The sequence below is a fragment of the Simochromis diagramma genome, unplaced genomic scaffold, assembly GCF_900408965.1.
Source record: "Simochromis diagramma unplaced genomic scaffold, fSimDia1.1 OVJJ01000293.1, whole genome shotgun sequence".
In the NCBI taxonomy this organism is placed as follows: Eukaryota; Metazoa; Chordata; class Actinopteri; order Cichliformes; family Cichlidae; genus Simochromis; species Simochromis diagramma.
In genome coordinates, this window is record NW_024386801.1 from 18,639,573 (window position 1) to 18,662,566 (window position 22,994).

A 22,994-nucleotide genomic window follows, 5' to 3' on the forward strand; every position below is an offset into this window, starting at 1 on the left:
ATTCATGGTTCCATCAGTTACAGCATGCCATCCATGTCCTAGACCATCACACTAATGCCACCATGTTTGGCTGTTTGTGTAATCTTTTTATGAAATGTTGTGTTAGTTTTATGCCCGAAGTAACCGGTTGCAAACCTTTCAAAAAAATTCAGCTTTTGTCAGATCAGACGTTAGAAAATTTTCCTAAAAGTCTTGTGGGATCATCAAGATGTTTTTGAGAGATGTAATGAAAATGACTCGGCCTTCCGAAAAACATGGTTAATCTCAGTAAATTCTCGATTTAACAAGGTGACAATTACTTTTTCACACAGGGCCAGGTAGGTCTGGAAAGAGTTTTTTCCTCCAAGAAATGAAATCATCATTCAAAAACTGCACTTTGCAATTACTCGGGTCATCTTTGTCTATTATTAAAATTTGTTTGATGATCTGAAATATGTATTACAAATATGCAAAAAAAAAAAGAAGATAAGGAACCAGGAAGAGGGCAAATTATTTTTATTTTTTTTGCAGATTTTACTGATTCTACACATGCGGTTTTGTGTTACCAGTGAAGTTGCAGCTCTCTTTCCAGTCATGTAAACTGGGGAAGGGTCTTGGTAAGGCTAGTTGATCAGGACTTTATTCAAAGTAGGATGATGCCAGTAGTTGTTTTGTCTCGTGAGTGACTGCACTGCATGCTCATAGGGTGGCTGTAGCTCAGGACGTAGAGCAGGACATCTACTAGCCAGAAGGGTGGTGGTTTGATCCTGCATCCATCAGAGTGTGAATGTTCGATAGTAAAAAAGTGCTTGTATTAATGTGAGGGAATGGGTGAATGATGCATGTTGGATAAAGCGTTTTGAGTGCGCAGGTAGAGTAGAAAGGTGCTATTGCTACCATTGTCACTGAAGCAACTCATACATGTGAACGCTGTTTCTCTCCTTGTGGTGCTTTCACCAAACTATTCCTTTCAAATGATGTTTTGATGCCCAGGGCACCTTCACTTTAAATTCATGTAATCGAGAAATGAGCGCAGAGACTATTTGTTTCCATTTTTTATTGTGTGTTCTCATTGAACATGAACATTTAATCGATGCAACTGATGACTAACTCCTACTTAAACAGCCGACACAGGGATTGTACGTATGGATATGGAGATACCCAGCTACTGTACTGCTGACACAATATTCACTATTAATAACCAGATTACAGAGACATTGCTATGGGATACTAAGCAGGCTGATGCTGAGAGATAATACAGGATACGTCGCAAATGCGTTAGCATGTTAGCATGATGTGTTCTTGGGTTTAAATGAGCTGTGGCCCAAATGGGCGTCTGCCTTGGTCTGATGAAGGTCGTAGCGCTTCACTCCCGGACATAAATCCTTGTGCACACTACGTCATCCGCACCAAAAATCTGGAGGGGACAAAAAGATAATTTCATCCATGTGATAGTGATTATCACTTATAATGGTCACATTTTGAAACTTCAACAAACCTGCCTAAAAGTCCTAAGGCATTTGAACTTTTTCAGTTTTTGAGTGTGCAAATAAGTGCACAATAAATCTTTCTGAAAGAATGTGACTTTATCCTCTGTTCTAAACACAGCCTTGAGCTAATGCAAACATTTTTTTCCCCCTTTGCACAAATACACAGACACCGCAGCATAGTTTGTGTTGACATGCAGGACCACAAAATACCAGAAAATATGTGTTCTCAACCGATATCCCAGGACTGATCATAAACAGGTTTTGTATTTCACATGAGAGTACTGATGTGTTTCCTGTAGTCTTATTACTGTTGAAGTGCAATGGGCTCATTTGGAAATGGCTTATGTCTGTTTCTGAATATGTCCTTTGTTTGCTATGAAATTGAATTTCATTTGTTCTCCACTGTTTTCTTTATAAATTTAAAGTTTATATGCTTTTTTTTTTTTTTTTTAAATAAATTTCTGCTGTATATACAGGAGAATTTCCAGAATTTTTCTTTCTTTAAATAGAGTGGCACAGGTGGGCCTAAGACAGGAATTTAAAAATGTTCTCTTAAACCATTTAAACAACAGTGAGGTATCTGAGGGGAATCAGGGGTGGTGTCCTCAAAGAAATTGTCTACAGAACCAAAAATTTGTGCCAAAAGTGACAAAAAGATTCTAGTTTCTCAGTTTCCCCCTCGCTCACATCCAGAATCTGATGATAGCTGCTGAATTCTTTGGTCAAAAATCATACTAGCAGTTGTTCACTGTTAAACTTTAAATGGGTGTTCAGTTCAGTTCAATTTTATTATATTTATATAGCATCAATCATAACAAGGCATTTTATATTGTAAGATAAAGACCAACCCTACAATAATACAGAGAAAACACCAACAGTCAGAGAACCTCTTTGAGCAAACACTTGGTGACAGTGGGAAGGAAAAACTCCCTTTTAACAGGAAGTCCAAGGAGCTTGAAAAGAAAAGCGTCTGGACTTCTTTAGGTTTCTTGATTTGATTGATTTCTTTACTTCTTGATTTCAAGAAACTTAAAGAAGTCCAGATGCTTTTCTTTCCAAGCTCATTAGACTACGATCACCTGGATGACTGAGGACCTTCACAGACCTTTTAACAGGAAGAAAACCTACAGCAGAACAAAGGCTCAGAGAGAGGCAGCCATCTGCCGTGCGACGGGTTGGAAGTGAGGGGAGGGAGACGGGACAAAAGACACACCGTGGAAGAGAGACAGAGGTTAATAATAACTAATAATAAATGCAAAGTGCTGTATAAACGCAGAGTGCATCACGGGAAGCCCCCAGCAGCGACGACCACATGTCATACGGCTGAGAGTGGTTTGAGTCTGCCCCTGCTTTCCTGTCCTTTCTTCACTGAGCCTATCAAATAAAGCTGAAAAAGGCCCCTCAAAAAACCTATATGCTTGATCAAAAAGGAAGGTTTTGAGCCTAATCTTAAAAGTAGAGATAGTGACTGTCTCCCAAATCCAAACTGGAAATGGTTCCACTGAAGAGGGGCCTGAAAGTTAAAGTTAAAGGTGCAGGTAACAGTGCACATGACTCCCACCCACTGGGATCTGAATTGCGTTGTATAGATTTCATACTAGAGAGCTGGCAGAATAAAAATATCCGATGTCTGTGCCTGACATTTATGTCTCCACACACGCCTCCATCGAATAACATCTAGAAAGGTTTTGGGCTGCGACACATGTGTTATAATGGTTTTAGACTCATATTAATAGGTTTCCCATTTTATTTTTGGCCATTTAGTTGTCAATCAGAGTGATTGAAAGATACTTTCAAATCTACTTACTTTCTCCTTAGAAAGTATTCTTGCTTTGAATTCTGAACCAAACAACAACCTGCTTTTTTCTTTAGGATAATGTCAAGAGAATAAGATTATGTGGGCTGAAGAAGAAAACTTTTCTCCTTTTAATAGTGAAGTATGTGCCACTACATCAGTGTCATATTTATGCTCATCAGTCTGGGTCTACCTCACACTGCCGATGATGAAACCAAAGGAAACTTCTGAATGACTGATTTATGCACAGCTCGAGCCCAGCCTTCTGTTCTCTGATTTCATTTCAAGATGATGCAGCTGCAAAAAGACGTCCACACAACAACTTTATCCCTCAAGTATTTCCAGACTTAAACCAATTAAACGGATCATGCAAATCATATGGAAATGTGCCCTAGTTATGTGCCACATTCAGACCATTGCTGTGTGATCTTGAGTCTTCCTTTGAGTCAGGAGCTGAAGCTCTGCTATTGTTAGTCGTTTTTGGGTTTTTTTAAAGCAGATAGCTTCAAATTAGATTCACACAATATTTCTTTCGGGTTTTGCAGCTCCTTGTCTGACAGAAAGGCATCTGGGTGTGAAGATGACTCGTGGCTCTCTCGTTCTCGTAATGGTGCTTCATGACGTGCTGAACAATTAGTAAATGATGCCTGTGTTCGTTCAGTGATTTAGAAATAAAGCAATCAAGAGTGTTGGTTTTCCGCTTCAATGAGTTTAAAAAAACATAAACCATGTTAACCTGCTTGTTTAGTGTGTGGTGTGTTTCTGTTTCTGTTTGTTGAATTTCTTGTTTCGTGTTTCTAATAGTCTTATTTTCCCCAGTGTTCCCAGTAGTGTTTATGCATTTATTTCCCTTACATTTCATCTGCCTTCTGTCTTGCATTTGGTCTTTGCAATTTTATAGCAAATTAGGGAGATAAAAAGTCTGGAGGGTTTTTAAAAAAATGTTTTTTAAAGTTTAACATTTGGTAATCCTGCTTAAGAACTCTTATAATCTGTCCAGTGAGATGAAATGCAAACCAAAGGAGCCTATCAGAGACCTATCAGAGTATAGTGCATTAGTTGCCTAAACCTATCCACAGATGGCTCCAAATGTAATTCAGGCAGCGATTATGTTTGCCACTCCAAAGTCATTTTAGTAATCTATAGACCAGAGCGTAGACCACTGAGTCAAGGTTAGACATCAGCCTGGCAGATCAGATGATGTCTCAGCTGACAGCCTTGCGTGAGTCCTATCCTGTCACATCCCCCATGCTGTTTAATCAGCTTCAGCTTGTGCACAGGTGCTGCTTCTCTGCAAGCCCCTTTGCAACCCAGAGGTTAATGGCAAGGCAATGGCACACTACTCCTTAGTATTATCATGGATGGACAGTTTAAATTACACTGCATATTATTCTTTAAACTCTACAGTAGCATGGACAAATGTGGCTTCAAGCTTCTCTGACTGTGTAGCGACGTACATGGATAATAACAGTGAGGAGAGCTGAGAAGCACAGAGACTGAGCTTCTGTCACAGTTCAGCAGGATCACTCTCCGTAAGTGTGTGAATGCTTCAGCTCCTCCACAGCAGCATGGCCACCAGAGGGGCAAGCTCTGTAACACATTTTGCTTTTATCGCCTCAAGAAGAATTCATATGTTCAGCCTCCTCAGCTTGTCAGTTTGAACAACGAGGAGCTTCGAGCAAAATACTATTTAGGCACTGAGGATTTGATTTAAGCTGTTTCTTGCTTGATTCTGGCCTGTAATATAGAGCTATATAAACATTCTGTGATGACTTATTTTCAGCATCTAAACCTTCCATATTGTTTCAGGCTTTGGCCTTTTGGATATTCATCTCATAAGAACAACAGGAATGAGTGTGGGAGCGCTGAACATTGAGAATAGAAAGCTGTTGAGGCCCTGAGAACTGGTCTTCTGATGCGTTGCTCTGCTCCCCTGCACGTTATTTGAGGGGCTTCAGACCCATTGACTCCTGCCCATATTAATCTGGATAAATACAGGGGGTATTACTGCAATGTCAGTGTAGCAGCCCCTCTTGTTCTCTTTTCACATCTCTCTGCGGGGTGGATGAAAGCTTGCCTCCTTGGGAAACAGCCTCTCTCATTTCCTTTATGGATGAATCTCCAGGGTGACTTCATACACTCACTGCCTGAGTTTTATTAACCATTTCTCAAACAGAGTACACTAGTTGCTCAAGAGGCACATCTTAATGCATCTGATGTCTTCTGGGTCCAAGCTGTGATGCCTTACAGAAGAAACCTTACAGATCCTGCTCTCGATCCGTGTAAAATAACATTTTTAGGCGAACATTCATTCTTTGTCTTTCTCTTCATTTAGCCTCGACTTTTCTGCTTTTGTGTTGGTAAAGTTGCTTTGGGTTTTTTTTCTAAGCAACAGCGGTCATCTATTAAGAGGCTTTCAGTGAGAAGATGACTTATTAGTGTGCGCTCACCAGTGTGAGCTCATCTCCATTCAGCTCTCGGGTCCAGAAGGTCTTGGGGCCGTCACCATCCACCAGAGTCTGCTGACAGTGAATTTTGTTCTCTGACTCCCAGGTGGCGAGGCTCTGGGAAGACAGGGACAAAAAGGCACCAGGGTCAGCACGATTTTCTAGAAGATATATATTCATGTTGCACTTTTACACTGTTTCAGGGTGTGCAATGTGATCATTTCCCAAATGGGCTTTTTGAATTTTACCCTTAATGCATGTCAGCATCAGCACTAAGTTGATTTAGCCAGAAGTGAGTTTTGCTCACAGACTGCATGTCAAAGATGGCTGGTGCGTGGACTCCCTTTTTTAAGGCCTCGAATTCAGCATTTTGACCGCTGCCATCTTGTTTTGTTTTTCTAAACTACGCATTATGAGAAACCGAAGAATGCTGTGTGTTCAGACACTGCTGACTTGCCAATCACAAGGTAGCGCACCCTAAAACATGTCCAGCTTTAACATGAGTTTCATTCTAGATGGGAGCAATAATTTCAAACATGAACATTAAGCTATGCTGAACAATAACTAAAAGTAGTAACTGAGATCATAAATACACAAGGAAAATCTTTACCGAGCTCATAAATCAGAGAACACGAGAAAGACTTCTGAGAAACTTCTGAGAAATCGCCATTAGAAAGAAATGTAGGATTTAACCTTTTATCACCCAGACAGCTCACAGGCCACATGGACTTAGTTTCAAATTTTGGCTGTAAAATGACCAAAATTACAGAATTACCAAAAATGACCAAAATGGTTGATGAGTTACAGTAATGTAAGGGTACTGTGTTCATACAGCAGACTCTGTGAATGCATAAAGGTTTCACATTTGGTTGATATATAGTTCCCAACCTTGATGTTTTACTGTATATTTAAAATATCAATATAGCAACGATTTGTAGAACATTTACACATTTACCAATTTTAAACTCGTCTGCCAGCATGGTTCAGTGGACGTATTCGCCAATAACCTGACTGAACAACTTTTATTCGGCCACACATGAATTAGAACAACAAGCAAAGCTGCTTACAAACACTTGATGCATGTAACACATTACAGCCAGTCCTGGCAGACCTCCACTGGCTTCACATTTGCTAAAAAATCCAACACAGCCTACTTGAGAGAAAAAAACCCCAAAAAGGTCAGCGTATATAATTTAGACGGTGTGGGACCCATAAACTGCCCTTGTAGTTCATTTCAGCTGTCCACTGTTTCCACAGCTGTTCTGTTAAATAAACTGTAAGATATTTTAGGAAATGTGCTTCTCTTTCTGGATACGAATTCATTGAGGAGTTATTTTACATCATACATGTTAATTTACTCTTTGTTGTAATTTTACTCAGATTTCATATATTTAAAAATGAGAGAAGAATTCAGAATTAGAGAACTTTTTTTCTAGTTTAATCAGTGTCACTGGCATCTACCGGTTTAACAGAGTGAAGCAGGGAGGTATGCAGTTTAGCACAAAGACTGGAAACTCAGTGTACCACCAGCTCTATTATAACACCAAATGTTTTATTTTGTTAATCCATTATTTTATTGAATTTAACAAAATATCAGAGTGTAACTGGTGGCTAGGTTGTCACTCAAGAATAAAAACACTGCCTTATTCTTCTCTGACTCTGATTTCCCACAGTTGAAGTTTGCTTCGTCTCCATACAACCAGCTGCATTTTTCATTTCAGCATTGCATCCTAATTAGCTAAGTGATCTCACTCCAAAGCCTGGAACTGATCAAAGCTGTCAAAGCATTATCCAAGACTGCATTTAAGCTTAAAAAACCCTAAAAAAAATCTCTACAATAAAAACTCTCACATGGTGGAGTATTTGTGTTTTGATTTCTGATCATTTGTTTGATAGTTTGTGCTGTTTTGTAATTCGAAAAAAGCACCACTCCTCTGATTTGAATTCAGCAGCCACCTCGGTTTCTCAGAGGCAAATGTTAATCACCATATCAAAGGTAGCCAAAGCCATCACAGATCCCCGCGGGCTGCCGTCCACAGTCTTTGCCAAGCTGAAGAACAGCAGGGCTTTCTTCCAAACAATCCCTCTGTTTATCAGCCACGACAGCAAGGCTGATATGGTTTTTCACTTTGTAACTCTGTTGTATCAGTAGCAAGTCTTAGAGAGATTTCCTGTAGCAGGAACTATACCACAAAGACTTTATAAGCTGCTCATATTTATATATCTGTGGACAGATTTTACCAAACGTCACATACAGTAACAGCTGTGCAGCTGACATAAAAAATAATGGTCAAATTCAAAGTCAGCTGATGATATTCCTGCCAGATCATCTACTACTTTCTTTCTTTAGCTCTTTTTTCCACTCTTTGCCTTTTTTCTTTTTTATTCATTTGATCTTTCTTTTGCTTTCCTAGTCACAGATAAATTCTCATGCATCCTAAGTGCTTATGTACACACATTTGAGGCCAAGACCAATGTCTGCAGCATGTGTTTCACCTTTTCCAGTGTTGTCTGTAGTGTTTTACTTATCAGAAAATCCCCTGTCTTTGTTTTTCTTTTAGTCTCTCATGTTTTACCAGATGCAAATAATATGATGGGATGTGGAGGGAAAACATCTCATTTCCTGTTAAGGTTTAAAGTTTTATGTTGGATTTTTCAAGCTTTCTTTCAGAGCCCAAAATAACACTCTCGCTCAGCTTCCTCCCACAGTTTGATGACATTATCTCTCTAACGGCAGTGTTTATCCTTCGCCTTTCCTTGCAGCTGCCAGAAGACAAATGACGTGTCAGACTGGTAAAGAGAGGGCAGATGCACAGTTTTTTCTAAGAACCGTTTAAAACTGACTCCTATAAAAAGATGACAGATATTTAAAAAGAAAATCGCAACCTCTTTAGTGATAGATTCCCACGGGAACTTGTGGTTACAAATTGTCATTTTGTTGCATCTTTGCAATTTTTTCATTGTTTCAAAATGGCTTTTGCGGGCATATTTTTCAGTATCCCATAATAATATCATATGAGCATATGAGAAAATAGAGAAGAAAAAAAGCTAATGTTGGCTGTTAAATTTCAGAATCTTTAGATTATTATCCATCAATGAATATCTCAGTGTAAACCGGTGTAACTGTGGTGCGTCTCAGACCCCAGAGTTAGTGTTCTTCCGCCATTATCATAATAATGTTGAGCAAGGATCAACATCGCAATTGACCAATCATGTTGTTGTGATGTCATAGCTTTGCATGTGGGGAAAAAAGAAAAAAATGTGCTTGATTATACAAAACTCCCTTGTGGTAAAAATGGTAAACATTTCCACTCTTTTCTTTATTAATTTATACAATGTAATAAACACTTTACCAAGCAGCATATCCGATCTGACATCCGAGCGTTAGCTAGCTTTAAGGCTAGTGCTAATTGAACGCGATTGGTCAGTTGCACTGCTGATCTTGTACCAGCATTATTACGATGGTGTACAAACAATACCAGTGCATCAGATTAAGATATCATAATTATTGCATCATTTCCTATAATTTTTTTTCATTTTTTTATTTTTTGTCATTGAAAGCATCGCTCTTTAGGTTGAATTGCTACACACAACATTAGGTGGAATTATGAAAATCACTGGGTATTTATTAAAGCGTTTGACACAGCAGTATTTTTCTAAGATGTACATCGAGGTCATGTGAAACTTGACTAAGCAAAAGGTAAACGGTCTGCCCTTAGAAAGAAATTTTTATCATTAGCCGGTGTTACAGTGGTTCGTTTGCAAAAAGGACACCACCATCATCAGTGCTGCCCATCAGCATAAATGAAGAAAGTGCTCTTTGCTATGTTGTGCTCAGATGATTTTTTTTACATTTACAAATGCAAAAACCACAATTGCAGGTAGTAAATTACCAGAACATATCCACCTCTCTCCTCTAAAGCGTATCTCCTTTAACTTTCGCTGTCACCTCTGGCATTGACAGGAAGCACCTTATCAGTTACCACACTTGCACAGATTAACCGGAGCTTTTTAACCTTGTGGTGGTGTTAATAAGCCCTCTGCTCTTCACAAGGTGCAGATCAGTTTGTAATCCTTTTAACCACTGGTGCAGCCAAGCCTGAAGGCTAAAACCCACTTAGGGCTTCTCTGCCAACCTCATCCACCTGAGACCTCGCCAACACCCGCGCACTCCCTCTCGCCCCTGTGGCACATGTGCCAGGGTCAGCGGGTCCTGCCTTCTGCAGGTTTTGCTCTAGGATTGTGTAATAATTGCCACACAAGGGAACAGCAGGCTTGCTGCTGACCACCATTGCTTCATTTTTACCTTGAAATATGCAGCAGTATTTTTAATTGTGTTTAAAATAAAATCGTGATTATGTGGGGCATTTCATCACCTTTCATCTCCCTACAGCTTTACTGTTTTGATTTAAAGCCTTAAGCTAAACAGCTGTTTTAAGACAAAGGGGGCATTAAAGCCTTGCCAGCAACAAACTGCAGGGAGCTCAGTGGTAATAATGGTCTATTTAGTAGTTTAATACACAGTAAGTGGTTAAATAAGCTTAAGATTGGGTACATATTGGAAAGACCGGCTTCAAATAAATAATAGTGTTGCTTTATCTGTAAATTGGCAACTGCTAAAAATAATTCTCCTTGTAATGTTGAACCATCAATGCTATACAGTGTTTTCAGTTTCAGCCTCCCGTGAGTGTCCGGGATTTGTTCAGCACTGTTTGCATAACCCCTAATTAGTGGCTGAACTCAGTCCAACACTGAGGTTGTTGTCATTTTCTTTTCTGTGAAAATGTCCTGCTGTTTTGCAACCATCTCCTCTTTTTTCACTTGTTTCAGGCACTCTGTGGTCTCAGGAGAGAAACATGGGATCAGTCAGAATCCAGAACGAGAAGAATTTGCTGCACATCAAAACTAGCTAGAAGACTTTTTTTGTTATTATTATTTATATTATAATTTAAAATATTTGGTCCCGTGCTGAATTTGTAAGTCTTGCAAAGACGTGAACATTATCTAATTTTTGGACAAGCCCTTGTTGGTGGTAAGACATTTCTTGAAGTTGGTCAGTTTGCAGATATCTCAGGGTGGACTCCTTTAGGTTTCTTGGCTGCTGCTCAACAACTTGAAGGACTGAAGTCTGGAGACTAGCTAGGCCACTCCATGACCTTAATGTGTTCTTCTTTAGCCGCTCCTTTGTTGGAATGGCTGTTTTGGGTCTTTGTCTTGCTGGAAGACCCATCCATGACCCATTTTCAGTGTTCAGGCTGAGGGAAGGAGGTTCTTATCCTCCGCCTTTTTTTTTGTTGTTATTCTGTCTCCAGTAAAATGAAGCTGCCATAAAAAAATATGTACTGTGGATTGAATAATTATTTCCCCTACTGTACATGCTATAACACAAATTTGATTAAGCCAAACACAATAAATATAAACCCCTATTTAAAGTGGCCCGACAGTCACTTTAATTTAAAGACAATTTTACATTTAAATCCAGGGTCAGGCACACCTCTGCCTGTACCTTTTGTCTCTCATAAAGCCTTTTGCCCCTAAATGCAGTGACGCTGATGCGCTAGCCCAAGCAACCAGAGGTGAGAAAAGTGTGACGGTAACTTGACTTGTCGCCTTCCTAGCAGAGATGCTGAGAGCTGTGTAGCCCAGCCCCAGGGCTCAGACAGAGGGAGCCAACGCTGTCATATAAAATGGGTCATGTCTGCTCCCCCTGGCTGCAACATATAGATCAAACCATAAAACAAAAGGTAAAGACAACAAGTCTGTGTGTCACATGTTATCCGGTGAGTGCAGCTAAAGCATTCAGGTATTATCTGCAGTGCTACAGAGAGAGAGATACAAGGCTCAAACTGTTAATGAGTTCAGTCCAAATACCCACAGGGACGCTGTGGTTTGGGATAAATACACACTGTATCTCCAATTTCTCAGGCTTTGGGCTGAATTATATTGACTTAATGTAGCACATGCATGCAATTACACATTTTCCTTTCCGTGTGCAGAATTTCTTCTCCACAAGCAGGAATTTCACTCGTCCTGTTGCCCAGGAATATTTCGGGATGTTAACTTTTCCATTACAGATTTGAAAATGGAACCAGACAACTGTCTAGCTTTTTGGAAGAGCAAGCTGGCGGGGAAATTACGTAATACAGGATAAAGAAAAGCAGCTTGAAAACTGTGAAAGTTGCTACTGAATGTCGATGGCCAATTCTAATAAAAAGAAAAAAGGTCTCTAAACGACTTCAGTACCTCACGAATAGATGATAAAGGTATAGTGTGTTTTTTGATCATTTTTTATGAGACTTGCAATGAAGTAGATTAACATTAAAAGGGAACCTCTTTATGTTTTAATGATGGTTGCTAATATTACCATTAACAGAGTTTTAGATATGGAGTTCATGTAGGTTCATGTGTGTACTGTACAAGTAAACCCAGTGAGCCAGTGGATAAGACTAATCTCTGTATGATGTTAACTAGTGGCAGTATTCCCAATATAGTGATGTCAGGTGCAGATGCCCCACCCACCTGTTGTTTAAATCTTCTAAGAGGGGCAGCCAATCAGAGGAAAGTTGTCTTAAACGGAGGAGCTAAAAGTTCAAATATTTGACAAATATTTGTCAATATCTTATCAAAGTATTTTAAAAATATGACTGATCTCCAAATTCATATAGGTTTGAGAAGGTCGACAAGATTCTCATTCGCACATCTGTTATGTAACTCTCTGCACTGCACTTTCTATATTCACATAGGTGAATATACTGCAGCACAGCTCTCACTTATTCCAAGCTACTTTTCTCCTGGCACTTATAGCAGGGTGACAGCTTACTGCTAGATACAGAATCCCTCCCAGCTGCAGGATTTATGCTGTGCAGCTCCATATTCTTGTTGAACACAGGCAAATGTAAAAGTGACTATCTTGCTTTTAAAAATGCTCGTTGCAAATCTGCACGTGTGGAAATAAAATCCTCAATTTAGTCATGTTAACTTTTATGCTCAGTTGTATGTCTCCTCTAAGTACCACAACCCAAATTAATATGTTTTTCCCTCTTACATACAATAATTTTTATATCAATTATAGGCCCAGAAAGACAGATGTTTAAATCAGTGGCTCCCAAACTTTTTTTGCTAGGCCCCCCTTAGTTTTACAAGAAAAATGTTCTCGCCCCGCCCCCTTCTCGCGCGTTTCGAAACACCGAAAACGGAGATTTTTTTAAAACTCCTTTTTTTGCATTGTGTGGACGAGGAATACAGAGTTGGTCACGCAACATCAAAGGTATGTGCCTTTTTTCACATCACGCTGTGCACCACGTTATTGTTTACATGAGATGAATTGCAGAATGGCAGATAGAGACAAAATACTGTTAATCTGACTATCTTCAGGTTTTACAAGCTTACATATACACACGCAGTTACAGTCCCTCCATTTAGAAAGGCAGAGGCTTCATGGTGTAATTATTTTACGCATAGTTGTTTGGTTTTTTTCATGTGCTATAATATTCAACATTGCTATCAATACATTTTTCAAAAAATGCCTCTCTGTGCAAAATGGGTTTAAAAACATAAACAACTGTGGGATACTGTTTGTCCGTGATTTGAACAGCCCAGTGCTTGATCCCGACACAGGGAAAACCAATTCTGCAGGGGAGACCTACCTTGGCGCTTGTGCGGGTGAAACCAAAGGGCAGATATGCTTCACCATATTTTCTAGTCTTTGGCTTAGAATGAAGTTGGTTTGGAAACATATTCAGCTATGCTTTATCTCCTGCTTTGCGTTTCTGTGGGTGCCTGGTGCAAGCAGTGTCCAAGCGTTTTGTTTTTTTCCCCCCTTTTCACACCGCGCCCCCCTTGCAATGGCTCTGCACCCCCCCTAGGGGGCGGGCCCCACACTTTGGGAAGGTCTGGTTTAAATCAATGTTCAAATCAAATGTTTAAATACTCTAAGTTCATTTTTCTTCCTTCCTTCACACAGATTTGACATTTATAGCAATAAACAATATATATGACACCACGTATAAACTACATAAACAAAGTAACTAATGATATTACAGTAACAAATATAAAGTAGAAAAACGTCCACGTCTCCATTTACAGTATAAATATTATCTCTGTAATATCAGGAAATGACTGAATGCAGATGATGTAAGTGACAAAAGTAAAGTGATTAATTTTCTATTAGGTCAACTTTAGAGGAGTGCAACTGATCATATGAGATCATTTTATTCGTTGATATGCAGACACAGGTGGCGCTCAGCTCTAAGAAGGTCAGTTTTCACATGGGCCTTATCAGGCTTAATCGATCCCCGCTTCCTCTTTATTTAATTGTGCAGCCTGCATATTCACTTTACGGATGATGTAAATGCCTTGTTGTTCAGATCGTATCGAGAGATGTCTCTAAGAGACGAGCTCACTATCATCACAAGCAACAGAGTACAGCTGTTAGTTCAGGATGTCTACATTTCCTCCCCTCAGATGTGCAGATTGTTGTAATTATGAATTACACATTGAGTGACTGTTGCTTTACTGGGATTTGTTATTAAATGAACAATTTTATTACATCCTTAGTCCACTCTGCTCCCCCTGGGCCACACACACACACACACACACACACACACACACACACACATATATATATATATATATATATATATACATATATATATATATATATATTTTTTTTTATATATATATAATATATAATATATATATATATATGTCTGTGTCAAAACTTTAGCTGCTTTTGAGGATGAAAGAGTCCTCCCTCAGGGACTGCAGAGGTTCAGAGAGAAACTCTCACCAGTGCCCTTAATCTCTCTGCTCTGACGTGAGCACGATACCAATAGATGAGACTGTGAGGAGGTATTAATTTCTCATTCGGGCCTTTGAAACAGCTTTGAAGCTCTTGAAGACAGAAAGAATTACCAGCAGTACAAACAATGCAGACAGTTTAAAGCATGAAGCCGATTGCGTGTAATATCTGCTGGAAAAGAAGACCAAAGACAACTATTTGAGACGTACCAAAGATTACAACATTGTGCTTATATGTCACATCTTTTCATGAAATTAATGTGTTGAAGGATGCCTGCTGATTTAAACCTCACATTAGTGCATGCTTTTTTTCTTTTTTCAAACAGCTGCAATGATCTGTATAAAATGCTTAAGCCAACTTTAATGAACTCTAAGGCACTTTGTCAGCAGTTCAGAGGCAATACCCATGACATCCTAACCCTTACACTTAAAGTAATTCTGATTTTTTTTAAAGTTTCTATGTCCACCTTCAGGGGACTTCTGTTGCAGCACATGGGAGGCGAGTCCCCACAGTGGGTTTGTGGTCCCACAGTCACACCATTAATCAAGCTTCTCCTAACACATGGGTGACTGTAACATAAACCATCTGCTTCGCATCTTATTTGCTTCGCAGAAAAACAGCACAAAAATTATTGTGTTTGAAAAAATCAGAAAAAGATAGAGTTTAACATTTAAATGAGGGTGGGGAAAAGGGAAAGCGAAGGGGAGTAAAGCAATGTGGTTCTCATAAGCACCACAAATATAATTGAAAAATCTCAACAGCCGTGTCTTTTTTTTCCATCCAGAAATTATGACTCGATTGCTCAGTAAAATCCACACATCTTGTTTTGAAATCTCTTTCTCTCTACAGCGCTACACCTGCCTCTTGTACCACTTTACAGAAGGACATGCGGACCTCAAGGGGCTGTGCTAGTGACAGGGTATAAATATTTATGACACCTTTGTGTCTCTAAAACCACCGACATAGGTGGTTTTAGAAAGCAGAAAGAAAATAAGTTCTGCATTAAGTGATCGGTTTGTGGATTTTTCTTTTTAAGTAACTGGACTGTTTTCAAAGAGCCAGTTCTGCTGATTTTTTATTTATTTTGACAATAAATGAAAATAAAATCCTTTTGACAGTGGTGCTCCTATTCCAGACCGTCCCATTATTTTATGTTTTTAATTTGCCAAATAATATGCAAACTTAACATTTTCAAGAACCTGAGAGACAAAATTGAGCCTGCTAGAACGGCCTAAAACATACCTTTAAACTAAACCAAACTAAGCCAAAAAAAAAAAATAGACTTAGTTAGTTTTAGCCTTTATTCTGGACCACATTTAACTTAAGGTTACCACTTGATTTTTTTTACTTCTCACCAAATTTACCTTGCATTTCCGTCCATCCACCGTCTCCTCGTCAAACTCTTCACCGATGTGGAAGTTGATTTCAGTGGTGCGCACACTGGTGGAGGTTTTGATGTAGAACTGCTCCCCGTCCTGACGGATCTCCACATGAGGGTTGGAGGCCGCTGCCACGGCCACCTTCCTCAGCATGGCGTTCACTCCTGGATGGACACGACCCGAACCAGGTCAACAAGAGGGAGAAACAAAGGTCGGTCTCACGATTGTAGCTGTGTTTCACTAATTTATAGTTTCAAAATATCCTTTATGATGTTTTAAAGTTGTTTAAACTGTCCACTGTCTAAAAAACCTTTTACTTCCTCTCCCCTTATGCAATCTTTCTTCTGACTGGTTGCCCTTCACAAACAGAAGGTTTGAATAATGGTTGGGTGTGGCTTTTCTACCCAGACTCAGTGGTATGTGCTTGGAGTCACAATATTATCCCTTATGTTTGCTCTTGTTGTCTCTGGGACCCATTTTTGGTGTTCACCAAAACCAAATTTCTTTTGTTTTATTAATATTTCAATGTTGGGCTCTTTGGCTTTGGCTCGTTTTCCATTAAAAGCAAAAATTAAAACAAGTTAAGTGACTTCACAAGGTTCCACTCACATGATCAAGATGGCAAAAATTCTCTCTGCTCAGATTTTAGAAGAGAGAAGGATTTGAAAGAGTTTTCAGATTGTGAGACCTTTTGGCTTTACTGGATAGTGCAAGGCAGACAGTTGGCAGGAAAGAGGGGAGAGAGTGAGGGACACGCAGGAAATGGTCTGGATCAGACTCGAGCCTAGATCCCACAAGCAAGGACCTCAGCCTTTAATACTTGGGTCACCTGCTCAACCAGATCAGCTACACCAGCATCTTCAATTCAGAGTCTGACTCGGCGCATGAGACTGACCATCAGTCAGCTCCTAAATAAGTTGGTCAGCAGCCAGCAAGGGCAGAAATATGGATGTCAGAAATGGTCTTGCATGGTCTTCGTTTCCAAGGAATGAGCCACCCCACACGCCTGCCAGTGTGGTTACTTGTGGTTCCTCTGATATTCAAAAGTAGAGTGGGAGGAAGAGCCTTTTAGCTTTCAGCCGCTCTTCTGTGGAACCTGCTCCCAGTTTGGATTCAGGAGACAGACTTTCTCTTTACTTTTCACATTAGACTTAAAACTTTCCTTTTTGATAAAGCTTATAGTGAGAGATGGATCAGGTGAACCTGAATCCTCCCTTAGTTTTGCTGCAATAGGCCTCTGGGGCTCTGGGGGCTTCCCGTGATGCACCAAGTGTTTCTTCTTCAGCTCTTTTCACTCTGTGTTTATACACCACTCTGCATTTAACTATTAGTTATTATTCATCTCTAGCTCTCTTAATCATTGTGTCTTTTGTCCTGTCTCCCTCCCCCAATCAGTCATGGCAGATGCCCCCTCCTTCCTGAACCTGGTTCTGCTGGAGTTTTTCCTTCCCACTGTCGCCAAGTGCTTGCTCAAAGGAGGACATTTAAATGTTGGGGTTTTGACTTGTACTTGAAAAGAAGTCAAATAGAGATTTCCAAAAACAAAAAGTCTTTTTAGTCTGTTTTAGTAAAGATACAGTGTTTCATTTTTTTTTGAAATTTTGACACATTATGAGAAAAAGTGGGACATGCTGTTTATTCTGTACAGTAACTAAAAAAATTCTACATGTGACAAAGAGAAATATCGTTCTGCTGATACGAGATGTAGGAAACCAGCCATCAATATACCCTCAGCCCCACCCAGATAGTCTTCTCTGGGCTTGCATGCCAGTTTCTATCAGCTCAGGACCTTAAATATAGTGAGACAAGCTGACTGCAGGTTTCCTTGTATTGGTTTGTGTTTGCATCCAAACATGTTTGAATATTAACCAAGAATGACAGCGATGCATTTGTGAGTGAAAACACAATAAATGCTCTGTGGCTCGGGCAGAGCCCACAACTATTTCACTAAACTGTACTAAACTGCACTAAACTCACTGTGAGGGATTATTCAGCCATGTCTGCAAGGAAAGGAAACAAACTGTTGAGGATGTCAGGTCAGGTCAGCGTTGACTTTCTCCTTTTGTTTGACGGGTGCAAAAGTGGTGATCCTGCACGTGGCTCCATGCAGGCGTGTGACAAGTGTTTGGCATGCCCGGTTTGAGTCCGCAAGACCATCTGGCCTTGTGTCCTGCCAAAACCCTGGCTCTTTTATGTCTCAGTGCCCCTCTCCTACCAACAGCCGACTTACAGTTCCATCCATAGACAGTTTATAAGCTTGCAAACAACATCAAGTGTTTCATTTCCCAATCCCTAATTAGCTCAGATCATTCTATCCCCAAACCGCTGTGTTAACAGTCAGGATTCAAAACACATTTGACAGTTTACTTGACCCCACCCATGGTCTAAGGAGATCACAGAGTGGTTTGGTTTTTTTTAGCATTAAATATGCATGAGGATCAGTGCGACCAGCAGGCTGTCCTCATGTCTAAAAAGGCTGCATTTCCTTTGAATTTAATTTGCATGCATGTCTCAAGGTCTATAAACGGTGCTAATGGTGCTAACAACTTGACTAAAGTTTCTATTGAGTATTTACAACATGCTTTGGATGCAGGTTTGCACACATCAGGTCTTTTCGTTCTGCATATTGTCCCCTCTTTCTGCAGGGGAAACCTATGAGCCAAGAAATAATTATAAAGATGTTGATGGAAAGTGGAGGCCGCAGCACTGGCATCCACGTCAGTTGCCCATCACTGCCCTCACTCATTCTCATTGATGGGGTCCTTATGTAAGAGCTACCGGGTGATCTGACGTGGCAGATGTTAATGTGTTCCTGAATGGATGAGGTGCTAAACTAGCAGAGTGACTGATTTCCCCATTAGAGTTAAGGCCAGATCAGCTGCTGCCTGGTGAATGTCAAACGCAAAATGGGGAGGGGGGTGGGGGGGGGGGGGTGCTGGAGAGGTGCTGAACTACTTTAGTGAACTTTCCAAACTCCTTAATGACTCCATATAAATAGAGGCTGGAAATGAAAGAAGTGTGATGTTAATTTATTTATCCATAAAAACTGAAACCAGCATCGTTTCAGTCTTTGCCTCGGTGATCTCCAACTAAGGCTATAGGTTCAAACCAGAAGACATTTTTCAAACATGTCAGGAGACCAGATACAGTAGATACGACCAGCATCCATATTGATATTAAATTACATAGATTACACCTGGATGATTTTTTTTATGCTAAAACCTGAAGTGTCCATTAACATTTTGAATCTTAATCCAGTCTTTGGTGTCAGCAGTTCGGGAGAGTTCCTGGAACCTCTCACAGTGGAACTTCTCCCTGAAGGGTTCTGCATTATTCTAAAGACAGGCGGCCCTTTGCCATGCCCTGCCTGCCTCGGCGCTGCCAGCGTGACTAAACACTGCAACACAATTGAATGACCCAGTTAAACTGGTCTGAACCTAAACCATCACAACCATCAGTTAAGATTAAGAAGAGTGAAAAAACAAAGAAAAAAGAACAGAGGCGAGAGAAAACACTGGGCTCCAGAGACCTCCCCTGGCATTAATGCATGCCCTACTTAAATGCTTAACATGAATAATGTTGTGCACCCCCCGTTTTCCTCCCCATGTAACAATACAACGTCTGTTTAGGGTGGAATTTAGCATCCACTGTTTCTTATCTCCCTTAAAGCCAAGGCTTTTCCCTGCGGCAGCATCTCTCCGTTCTCTGCCTCCTGTTCCCAGGGAGCTTCTCCGAACAATATGATGTTGTCGGAAGTCAGGAATGCCATTCCCAAAAAACAAGAAAAGCCCTTTTCCTATATGGGCATGATGGATAGTCAGCCTTGCACAGAGATGTGGCTCTGGCTGTGGAGGAGACCGAGGGAAGGATAGAGAGGGCTTACCTAGAGCTTTGAGAAGTTCATCAAAATTCTCGCTCTTCTTCATCTTCCAGGTGCCAGCAAAGTTAGGCATGTCTGCTGAGGCTGAGTGAGAGGGCTCCAGAAAGAACCTGTTCCACGCTCTGATGATCTCTCCTCTGTCTCTCTTTGACTCTTTCTCACCCTCCTTCTCTTTCGCTGCGCTCCCGTGTCCTCTGCTCTGGGCTCAGCCTCCCGCTCACACTGTTAACACCCAATTGTTTCTGTTTCTTTATTCACACAGACAGACGCTCACTCACACACACATACACACACACACTCCTGCCGCTTTTTTCATCCGTGCGTCTCGGTGTGCTGGATGCTGGATGTCTTCAGCTCCTTTTTAGCAACTGTCTTTAATGAGAGGCAGTGCAGGTCCCTCCCCCCCTCCACCCACCGCCCGGACGCTCTGTCCCATTAATACAGGAGAACAAGACTGACACGTCTGCTCTCTCTGGGGATCAGGAAGACTAAATTCATTCTTTTAAAGAGTATTTATAGACCAGCAGTTTGTCAACAGCTGCTTTAGGAGTAGCCATAGTGTGAAAGTTTGCTTTCATAGTAATTGACAAGCTGTATCCAAAGGCAGAAAATATATCAGGTCACAGGTTTTACAGATTTTTGTGCACTTCTACAGATCCTGTGAGATATTAGGTTAAACCGAATGAGCTTAAAACACATCGTGAACCACAAACCCAGATCAAAGATTTTCCTTATTGCTTCAGATAGTTCTTGTGTAATCCCCTCGCAGGCTTTAACAAACAATGTATTCATTATGCATTCTATTGTGTTGCATTAATTATGTATTAGCTTGTGAACTTTTGCCTTTTCCAGTCAGAAATGTGTTGCTGTGAGAAATCTGCTTACATGAGGAAGTAGAACAACCCCAAAATTGCCTAAAAGTGAAAGTTGATGAAAACAGATGTCTGTGTGTCTCACTCATGCTAATGAAATAAACTAAATAACACGAGGGAGTGAGTGGAGATTGTCAGGGTGTGGAGAGAGTGCTGGATCATGAAAGGCCAAAAGGCTGTAATATGCTTCCCAGGCAAATGCTGCCTGCATAAATGCAAGTCTCTCTCTCAGCCAATCATATACAAAATTTTGGTCAGGATGTGACTGTGTCCCATTTTCATGCATGTATGTATACCGACCCGCCACTTCATTAGTAACACCTTGTGATTGCCTTTAAAACTTTAAACTCTTCCATGGCACAGGTTCAACAAGGAACCGGGAAAAATTCAGCAGACATCCACTCTCAACATTTCTCCAATCGTCTGCTGGGCATTTTTGGTGAGCCCATATAAATTGTTGCTAGTGGATAAAAATATTCTGACTGTAAAAATACTTTGCTGTTAACAAGTGATTGTTGAGAAAGACTCAAAGGTGTCTTGCCATTCTCCTTATACCTCTGACATCAACGAAGCATTTTCTCCGATGCAACTGACGCATTGCTCACTGGATATTTCCCTGTTCCAGATCCTTTTCTAGAGGCGCTTATGTGGGAAAACACCAGTCGATTGGAGGTTTTGCAAAACTCAGACCTGTCCATATATCACCAACAGCCATGCCATATTTCAAGTCACCTAAATCTTCTTTCTTCCCATTCTGATGCTCAGTTTGAACTTCAGCAGGTCGTCTTGACCATGCCAACACACCTAAATGCACTCAGTTGCTCTCATGTGATTGGCTGATTAGATATTTGTGTTAATGATCAGCTGAGTCACGAGTGGTCCTTTCATAGACCCCTCAGTGTCTGAAAGGGACAGCATGAGATCATGTACCAATTAGTTTTGTTGGCTAAACCTAACCAAAGAGCAAAAGTAAAAATTTAATGTGAAAGATACAGCGGTCCCATGCACACCTCTGTCGACTTGCTGGAAGTCACGTATTTGTGCCATTTACAAACCAGCACTCATGTGGTGGATGCATGTTATTGTTATTTACCCTGGAAAAGGTCCTCTGACGCAGCACAGCCTTATCATGTCCCTACAAACTGCTAAGCAGTGTTTAGTCCCTAAACCTTACCAAAGGACGAAAGCAGGAATTTAAAAAAAAAAAGTTAGTGATAACAAAGTGCAGTCCAGACAAGACGTCAGCCATAGCTGTCCAATTCATAAACCAGCAACCTGTGGCACCACAGTCCCTCTAACCCTCTTGTTTGGGACTTGGTGGTCTCTGAATGTGTCCTGGTAAGACGCAGATACTCTGATAAAACAGTTTTACACGACCCCTCCAGGATATATAATCTATATATACATATACAAAAAAATCCACTCTAGCCCCTGCAGGTGGTCTATCCCTCAGGTTCCCAGGCTTCCGGTAGAGGACCTGAGCTTGAGGGTCCTGTGCAGTATCTTAGCTGTTCCTGGGACTGCACTCTTGTAGACAGAGATCTCAGATGTTGTTCCTGGGATCTGCTGGAACCACTCGCCTAGTTTGGGTGTCACCACATCTAGTGCTCTGGTTACCACTGGGACCACTGTTACCTTCACCCTCCACATCTTCTCGAGTTCTTCTCTGAGCCCTTGGTATTTCTCCAGCTTCTCTTCTTGCTGATGTTGCTGTCATTCGGTATTGCTACGTCTATCATTATGGCTGTCTTCTTCTGTTTGTCTACCACCACTATGTCTGGTTGGTTAGCCATCACCATTTTGTTCGTCTGTATCTGGAAGTCCCACAGGATCTTCGCTCAGTCATTCTCGACTACCCTAGGAGGCGTCTCCCATTTTGTTTCTGTGCTGCCATGATTAGTGCCTCTGCACTGTCTTTCAGTCCAGCTTTGTTAGCCACTAATAGGACTTCTGGATGTCAGCCACTTCTTCTATCTGCTGGTGGTACATACCGTGCAGGGGCCTGTCCTTCCATCATGATTCCTCCTCTTCCTCCTCTTTCTTGGGTTTCTGCTGCCTGAGGTATTCACTGAGCGTGCGGTTGGTTGGGGCCATCTTTCTGATGTATTCATGGATGTTTGTTGTCAGACTTGATCTCTTTTTAAATGTAAATGCCACTAATTTTATTCTCAGTTTTCAGTCCACAAGAATTAATAGCAGTTTGTTCTTTCCTCGAGACTAAAATAGAAACTCCTGTCTTCATCTAAGAAAATCTTGATCTGATCTACAAACAGGGTTAATAGTAAATTCAATTCAATGCTGCTCTGCTCTTACAGTGCTTCGTTTTGTCATGTCAAACATAATGACAACATC

The 22,994-nt window shown here is 40.7% G+C and overlaps 1 protein-coding gene across 1 annotated transcript; it reads right to left on the reverse strand.

The window, feature by feature from the left end:
* Positions 1-1,019: 1,019 nt before the first annotated feature.
* crabp1a (cellular retinoic acid binding protein 1a) lies at positions 1,020-20,131 on the reverse strand. Its single transcript, XM_040026328.1, has 4 exons — positions 19,774-20,131; positions 15,876-16,054; positions 5,715-5,828; positions 1,020-1,396 (listed from the first exon to the last, which is right to left on the reverse strand). Exons 1-4 carry the CDS (start codon positions 19,841-19,843, stop codon positions 1,346-1,348), a joined length of 414 nt encoding a protein of 137 aa, XP_039882262.1. The 5' UTR covers positions 19,844-20,131; the 3' UTR covers positions 1,020-1,345.
* Positions 20,132-22,994: the final 2,863 nt, after the last annotated feature.

Coding starts and splice junctions, on each gene's coding strand:
- crabp1a (XM_040026328.1), bottom strand. CDS start 19,843: ATGCCTAACTTTGCTGGCACCTGGAAGATGAAGAAGAGCGAGAATTTT. Junction 5,829..15,875: donor TGGATGGACGGAAATGCAAG/GTAAATTTGGTG, acceptor CTGTCTTCCCAG/AGCCTCGCCACCTGGGAGTC. Junction 1,397..5,714: donor ATGGAGATGAGCTCACACTG/GTGAGCGCACAC, acceptor TGTCCCCTCCAG/ATTTTTGGTGCGGATGACGT.